The 8,445-nt window shown below is 39.2% G+C and overlaps 1 protein-coding gene across 3 annotated transcripts in view; it reads left to right on the forward strand.

The window, feature by feature from the left end:
* pam (peptidylglycine alpha-amidating monooxygenase) overlaps window positions 1-7,610 on the forward strand; it is a 70,018-nt gene extending 62,408 nt beyond the window's left edge. For all 3 annotated transcript variants that reach the window (XM_067434037.1, XM_067434036.1, XM_067434038.1), the window contains 3 exons: window positions 3,156-3,440; window positions 3,529-3,588; window positions 6,791-7,610. In XM_067434037.1, the coding sequence (XP_067290138.1) occupies window positions 3,156-3,440; window positions 3,529-3,588; window positions 6,791-6,969 (524 nt within the window). In that variant the 3' untranslated portion in view covers window positions 6,970-7,610. The remainder of the gene's footprint in view (window positions 1-3,155; window positions 3,441-3,528; window positions 3,589-6,790) is intronic.
* Window positions 7,611-8,445: the final 835 nt, after the last annotated feature.

The following is an 8,445-nucleotide window of genomic DNA, read 5'->3' on the forward strand; positions in this document are numbered from 1 at the left end:
GCTTCTTGTGACATGAATGCAAAGAAACGCGTTCTTTCCTGACCAATCATCGCTTGCGGTCTTAAATTACGTGTGATGTAATCGAGAAAGCGGAACTAGTGACTGACTTCTGGAAATTAGTCTAAACAAACAATGGTTGTACTAGCCAAATGCTAATTCCAGTACTCACCAAGTTGCTGAAGCGTCTCTGCCTCTGTTCAACAGCATTTAACCATCTTTGGGGTCCATTTGGTTTTTGTGACTTTTGTTACATCTGTCTAAACACACATCATAACCTGGGCTTAATTAGGTTGTTTTGAAGGTATGAAAAAAAAAAAAAAAAAAAAAGTCACACTCAGGGTTTTTGGGGTCCACTCCAAACCGACCCAACATTGAACATGAATGAATTTTTAAATTTTTCAATAAAATCATTTAAATACAGCATAAGTTTAAAAAAAATGAGTGTCACAAAATCAAAAAATAACAATTGCATTGTGAAACGAACTTTCACACACCCACACACAAAGGTGTGATTGCAACAGACACCATGTGTATAGAATTTGGCAAATGCAGAAAAAAAATCAAGATATGAAGCGGTGAACCCGAAAACATGCACACACACAAAGATTTTCACACACAACTCCTGTTCATTTCTCCTTATTGCTATTGGTTTTACTTACATTTTTTTCATATATTTTCTTATTCTAATGTTTGTGCTTTTTTTTTACATTTGGTTTGAAATAAATAATTTGTCAATACAATCTTGGATACTCTTAAGTTGTTTTTTTTAGTGGCATTTTAGTTAAATATATGTATATTTAGGTGACTTTATTACAAAAACAGACACTTCAAAACAAAACATTCTAACCTTTCATATTGCTTCACGAAACTTTCCTCTATTGCGTAATAACACTATTCTGACGTGGTCATTCTCAATTCTAGTCAGAATATGAGTCTGATACTGCTCCACTTGGCTGTAATTATGGGGTGTGTTTAAACCGAACCTGGAAAGACATCAATTGGATAGACCTACAACCAATCAGAGCAACGTAGTGATGCTAGTGATGTTAGTTGTCAAATGTCAACAGAGCTCATCTGCACTGTGTTGCCTAGTCTGCGTTTTTTTCCCGCGGGTTGTTTTCCATGTCCGTGGTTTGAAGCGACCTCAATTATATGATATATTAGCCTGGATGCCAGCTGAACTCAGCCCCGCCCACAACATTTGAGCTCGGGCGGTTCGGTCTGGCCTCGATCCATAGAGGAGTGATCATGCCCGAACAGAAACTGTTCGGACTAATGAAATTATCAGGGCGGGCTTTAGACGATGATGGACAGATGATCAACAGTAACGTAATTTTGCACGTCCATGTCCAAAGGCGCTTGGATTGTATTTGTTCAAATCTGGAGAGCTTGTTCGTATACGCATTCACCTTCACTATTTCTCTAAAATGATGATCATGTTAGTAAGTGCTATGAATTCTTGCCTTGAATAAATGCCTTGAATTCTTTTTTTGCAACACCGGCAAAGATTGTTTATATTCCGGGGTGCTTGCAGACAGGGTTGCCAAGTTTTTACAACAAAACACGCCAACTACTAGCCCTAAACGATAGCTTCTCGGGGGAGTTCTCTGGACAAAAAGGGTGTTTGGGGGGTAAAATGTGTGTTATTTTGGCAAGGTTGCTTGTTAAAATTCGGACTCATAGGTCTATATATTACATAATGGTAAATGGTAAATGGACTGCATTTATATAGCGCTTTTAACAGACCCTATGGCCATCCAAAGCGCTTTACATTTTGCCTCACATTCACCCATTCATACACCGACGGCGATGTCAGCCATGTAAGGCGCCATCCAGCTCGTCGGGAGCAGCTGGGGTTAGGTATCTTGCTCATGGACACTTCGACACTTGGTCAGGTGGAACCGGGGATTGAACCACCAACCTTTCGGTTTGTAGACAACCTACCTGAGAACCACTGAGCCACTGCCGCCCCAATCATAGTCGCTTCAACCCGCAAACATGAAAAACAACCCGCAGGAAAAAAAAACGTGGACTTAGCAACACAGTGCAGCTGAGCTCTGTTGACATTTGACAACGTAATGCGTCGCTCCGTTGCTCTGATTGGTTGTAAGTCTATCCAATTGATGTCTTTTCTGGTTCAGTTGAAACGCCCTATAATCACAACCCAATGGAGCAGTTTGATATATAGACCCAGGAATGCAAATTTTAGCAGGCAATCTTGCCAAAATAACACACATTTTACCCCCCAAATGCATTTTATTTTCCGAGATACGTCGACACTACCACCAATACCATATCTCTCTCTCTCTCTCTCTCTCTCTCTCTCTCTCTCTCTCTCTCTCTCTCTCTCTCTCTCTCTCTCTCTCTCTCTCTCTCTCTCTCTCTCTCTCTCTCTCTCTCTCTCTCTCTCTCTCTCTCTCTCTCTCTCTCTCTCTCTCTCTCTCTCTCTCACTCACTCACTCACTCACTCACTCACTCACTCACTCTCTCTCTCACTCTCACACACACACACACACACACACACACACACACACACACACACACACAGACACAGCGTCGGTTGTCGCTCACACGACACACTAAGATTAAAAAAAAAAAAAAAAAGATTTCTTGTGTCCCGACACCCATTGTTTTTTACGAATCCCCACAACAGCCTATGTCAAATGCACCATGCTAAAATCGGGCATATATCGAGTAGTCTAAACCCGGCTTGGATTGTCTTAATTTTTATGACAGCAAGCTTTATTGGCCCAGACTGACCCAAGAAACATTTTACCTTTTACCTTGACTTTATGGAATAAAAAATTTATTCTTATATAAATGGTTATAAACATCACATTGTTTGATACAGACAAAAGTAATAAATGTAACATGACAGCATCTTGTGTGTGTGCCCTAAATTTGCCTTTTGACAAATAAAATAATGCAAAAAAAAGGGTTATGAAGTTCAGTGTACTTGCCCTATAATTTATGGTTGAAGGCACACTATGCTCTTTGTGATGGCTTTATTGCTGCTCTTGAAATAAGGACCTTAGAATGTCATTAAAAACTTGTTATAAACACATATTTCATTCATATTTCACCTGTTTTTATAACAATTTAGCATTCCATCAAATCCGTAATCAATATTTCATGGTTTCTTATCTTTGTTTTAGAAACAGAAGCCTTTGTGCAGGCTAAGCTGAAGTCATTACCAAAGTTTCCAGCCCAGGTTCCGGTGGCCGCTGTGCAGAAGATCGAGGAACCGCCACAGAAACAGCACCAGCAGCCGCTGGCAGCTCCTGAAGAGAAGGAGAAAGAGAAGAAACCCCAGACCGTGGCCAATCAGAGCGCTCAGGGCATATCACCTGCTGTCATCACCACTCTACTGCTAATCCCATTGGCAGTTGTTATCGCCATCGGTGTCTTTATCCGCTGGAAAAAGGGCAGGATGTACAGTGGTAATTGTGGAATTTGTTTATGACAGCCTTGTTAATGCGGTCTTGTTGCATGTTGGATTGTTTTTGATCGATTTCTACTTTTAAGAAGATTGTCAAGTGAAGTTGGAGCCATCAGGATCAACAGGTGGAATCTTGGGTAAAATCAGAGGTAAGGTATTATTTTTTATAGATTCTCAGAAAAGAGAACCAATGGTTAAGCAGAAATGTTTGGGCCCTCTGTCAGGTTGAGGTCAGGACTCTTGTGCAGGCCAGTCAAGTTCCTTCACACCAAACTTGCTCATTTATGTCTTTATGGACTTAGCTTTGCGCACTGACGCACAGATGTTTTGGAGCAGAAAGGGGCCATCCCAAAACTGTTTCCACAAAGTTGGGAGCATGAGATTGTCCAAAATGTCTTGGTATGCTGCATTAAGAGTTTCTTTCACTAGAACTAGTGAAAGTTCAACCCCTGAAAAACAACCCCACACCACGGATTTCCAGACAGAGGAGTGTGAGTCATCACTCCAGAGAACACGTCTCTACTGCTCTAGAGTTCAGTGGCGGGGCTTTACACCACTGCATCTAACACTTTCCATAGCATTTGGTGATATAAGGCTTGGCTGCAGCTGCTCTGCCATGAAAACCCATTCCATAAAGCTCTCTATGCACTGTTCTTGAGCTAATCTGAAGGCCACATGAAGTTTGGAGGTCTGTAGCTATTGGCAGAAAGTTGGCGACTAACCACTTTGTGGTTAAGTTTCTGTTGTTCCCAATTGCTTCCACTTTTTTATAATACCACTAACAGTTGTCCGTGGAATAAATAGTCATGGTAAATTTCCACACTTTGTCAGTTAATCAGATGCACGTGTCCATAGATCACTTGTTGACGCTTTCAACCCAGAATTAGGCACATAGTGACCTTCCAGATCTGGAGCTTATCCAGAACAACATACTATCTCTCTCCCTAAGATGCCTGTTTTACACCTTCAACACTGATCTGTAACACAGAATTTTGTGCACATACACAGATACACAAGGTCTCTCCAAGGCTGGAGCTGATTAAGCTTGAGTTCTGACCAAAAAGTTGCCCAAAACATACTGATAACGTGCTTTCTCTCAGTAAGAGGTACAGACAGTATTCACCATAGTTCTTTAGTGTTTCAGTAAAAGGAAATATAAAATGAATAAAATATATTAAATGGAAGACAAATACATATTTCATATCTGAAGCCAGGCTAAGTAAGTAAACGCTGTTTCTGTCCTCCTGGCATGTTAGGAGTGTGTGCGATGCCTCCAAAATCCAAACACACAACGACATGTTGCTATCAGTCTCTAGGCCAGACCCTCAGTCACTCCTCAGAGACCGAATACACACTTAAGAAAACAAGAAACAATCAGTGGTTCTATGAATTAGGTAATATCATAACTGGATTTTTTTTATTATTATTAATAATAAAGGAGGATAAATATTGATTAAGGCTTTGATTATAAATTGTGTGTGTGCGTGTCTTCGGTCTACTTTTACAATCATATTTGTACTGCCACGATTCGAAGAATTATAGTTTGTGAAAGTCAGAAAATATTCAGACCCTTTCATTTTTGTTATATTGCAGCCTTATGCTAAAATCCTTCTTGCCATCTACACTCCATACCACATAATGACAAAACAAAAAGCGGATTTGTGATAACTTTACAGAATTATTAAAGGGATAGTTCAATCTAAAGATTGTGTGTCTCTGAAATGGAAGTTTAAACATGCTTGACACATAAGAACCAATGTTGTTCTTGTGCATCCGGTAGTTAATGTAGTTCTTATTCTCCAGTATAGTTTGTGTGTGTTCTCCAGTATAGTTTGTGTGTATTCTCCAGTATAGTTTGTGTGTATTCTCCAGTATAGTTTGTGTGTGTTCTCCAGTATAGTTTGTGTGTGTTCTCCAGTATAGTTTGTGTGTGTTCTCCAGTATAGTTTGTGTGTATTCTCCAGTATAGTTTGTGTGTATTCTCCAGTATAGTTTGTGTGTGTTCTCCAGTATAGTTTGTGTGTATTCTCCAGTATAGTTTGTGTGTATTCTCCAGTATAGTTTGTGTGTGTTCTCCAGTATAGTTTGTGTGTGTTCTCCAGTATAGTTTGTGTGTGTTCTCCAGTATAGTTTGTGTGTATTCTCCAGTATAGTTTGTGTGTATTCTCCAGTATAGTTTGTGTGTGTTCTCCAGTATAGTTTGTGTGTGTTCTCCAGTATAGTTTGTGTGTGTTCTCCAGTATAGTTTGTGTGTGTTCTCCAGTATAGTTTGTGTGTGTTCTCCGGTATAGTTTGTGTGTGTTCTCCGGTATAGTTTGTGTGTGTTCTCCGGTATAGTTTGTGTGTGTTCTCCGGTATAGTTTGTGTGTGTTCTCCGGTATAGTTTGTGTGTGTTCTCCGGTATAGTTTGTGTGTGTTCTCCGGTATAGTTTGTGTGTGTTCTCCAGTATAGTTTGTGTGTGTTCTCCAGTATAGTTTGTGTGTTCTCCGGTATAGTTTGTGTGTTCTCCGGTATAGTTTGTGTGTGTTCTCCGGTATAGTTTGTGTGTGTTCTCCGGTATAGTTTGTGTGTGTTCTCCGGTATAGTTTGTGTGTGTTCTCCAGTATAGTTTGTGTGTGTTCTCCAGTATAGTTTGTGTGTGTTCTCCAGTATAGTTTGTGTGTGTTCTCCAGTATAGTTTGTGTGTGTTCTCCAGTATAGTTTGTGTGTGTTCTCCAGTATAGTTTGTGTGTGTTCTCCAGTATAGTTTGTGTGTGTTCTCCAGTATAGTTTGTGTGTGTTCTCCAGTATAGTTTGTGTGTATTCTCCAGTATAGTTTGTGTGTATTCTCCAGTATAGTTTGTGTGTGTTCTCCAGTATAGTTTGTGTGTGTTCTCCAGTATAGTTTGTGTGTGTTCTCCAGTATAGTTTGTGTGTATTCTCCAGTATAGTTTGTGTGTATTCTCCAGTATAGTTTGTGTGTATTCTCCAGTATAGTTTGTGTGTGTTCTCCAGTATAGTTTGTGTGTGTTCTCCAGTATAGTTTGTGTGTGTTCTCCAGTATAGTTTGTGTGTGTTCTCCAGTATAGTTTGTGTGTATTCTCCAGTATAGTTTGTGTGTATTCTCCAGTATAGTTTGTGTGTATTCTCCAGTATAGTTTGTGTGTGTTCTCCAGTATAGTTTGTGTGTGTTCTCCAGTATAGTTTGTGTGTATTCTCCAGTATAGTTTGTGTGTGTTCTCCAGTATAGTTTGTGTGTGTTCTCCAGTATAGTTTGTGTGTATTCTACAGTATATTTTGTGTGTGTTCTACAGTAGTTTTTGTGTTTAGGTGCTGCAGGGGTTTTGTGTAAACCTCTTTCTCATCCACAGGCAAAGCTGCAGGAAGCCTGAACTTAGGGAATTTCTTCGCCTCCCACAAAGGCTACACTCGGCACGGCTTTGACAGGCTCAGCACCGAAGGAAGCGACCTGGAGAAGGACGACGAGGATGGTACCGACTCTGAGAACGAAGAATACTCCGCTCCGCCGCCCCCCGTGTCCTCGTCCTAATGAGTGTCGCTTGCCAGTCCTTCTGCTAGAGCTGTCAGGATGTACTTTAAGCATCCCTGTAATTGTTTGTATCAGCTGCTGAAACATTTTATCTTTTGTGTGAAAATGTTCTCTTTGAGACCTACGACTGCCACTTTAATTTATGATTTTAAGGGACCATGTGGAGATACCAAGCACTGGTCATTTTGAGTATAAAGACATTTGATTATTATTTTTAACAGGAGGGTAAAGATAGATTATTTATTTAGTTTTAATGATGAACAGCTAGTCAAACTCTTCCAATAATTTATCAATCTGATAACAGTGCAATTAATATATAATTGATCCAGGCATTTTGTGTCATAACATTTTCTGTATGTTTGTGCCTTTTATGTATTTCGCCTTCTGCAGCACCTATATATTACTACAAATGTGCCACATATTTAAGAGCTGCTACTGTCACCTGTGATTTGAGTTCAGTTATTTTTTTGCATTGATAAAAGAATAAGAAAAAAAGATACTACATATTTAAAGCTGTATTTACTACATTTTCAAAGCTAATGTGAGATGTCTGATATTTGTTGTGATAATGAGGTTTTATTGCAAGAAAACTATTTTCAGTAACAATGTTATTTGTGTAATAAAGTGTCTGCAAAGCATCACTTCTTGCTAGCAGTCGTATGAAGTTTCCTAAATGTATATTGAGAATCGCGCTGCGCTGCACTACTGCTAATCATTTTAATGCCCCTATTAAAAACAACAGGCACAGGATGATAACGGTGCATCATTCAGTATATTGATAAAGGAGATAAATGGAAACATTTGCTAATTTACCTTGAAAGAAAGGGTTCCGTCTTGTCCCACTACTTGGGGGCAGCCAGGGCAAAAGGGCCCCTGGGCTGAACACATCCCAGCTGTCGATTGACTTGTAAAATACTGAATGAGATATTCTATGTTAATGTGTACTTAAAAAAAAAAAAATAGCATTATGCTCTTTTTTTATAGCCTATTAGTGAAAGAATAAATAATAGCTCCCTCAATTATAATAAATATGGTAACACTTTATTTTGATGGTTTCCTTTAGACATGTTAACTGTAAGTAACATTTTACATACATGTTACCTATCAGTCATTACAGTATTAGTACACTATCTGCTTAATATCTGCTGACACTTTTTGATGCTCCCCAACAGACATTCTACTGCGTATCAGTAACTTATTCTACTAACCCTAACTGTATACTAATACTTAACTAGTACTTTAATGAGACAGAGCTAATTGACATGCAATATTAGCGATAAGTAACAGAATGTCTATTATCTACCTATGTCTGCCAATCAGGCATAACATTGAGCACTGACAGGTGAAGTAAATAACACAGACTAAATCTTCATCATGGAACCTGTAAGTGTGTGGGATATATTAGGCAGCAAGTATACATGTGATCAAAGCTGATGAAAAATGGGAAAGATTTGAGCGAGTTTGATAAGGGCCAAT

Source organism: Pseudorasbora parva, chromosome 23 (genome assembly GCF_024679245.1).
Source record: "Pseudorasbora parva isolate DD20220531a chromosome 23, ASM2467924v1, whole genome shotgun sequence".
Lineage (NCBI taxonomy): Eukaryota > Metazoa > Chordata > Actinopteri > Cypriniformes > Gobionidae > Pseudorasbora > Pseudorasbora parva.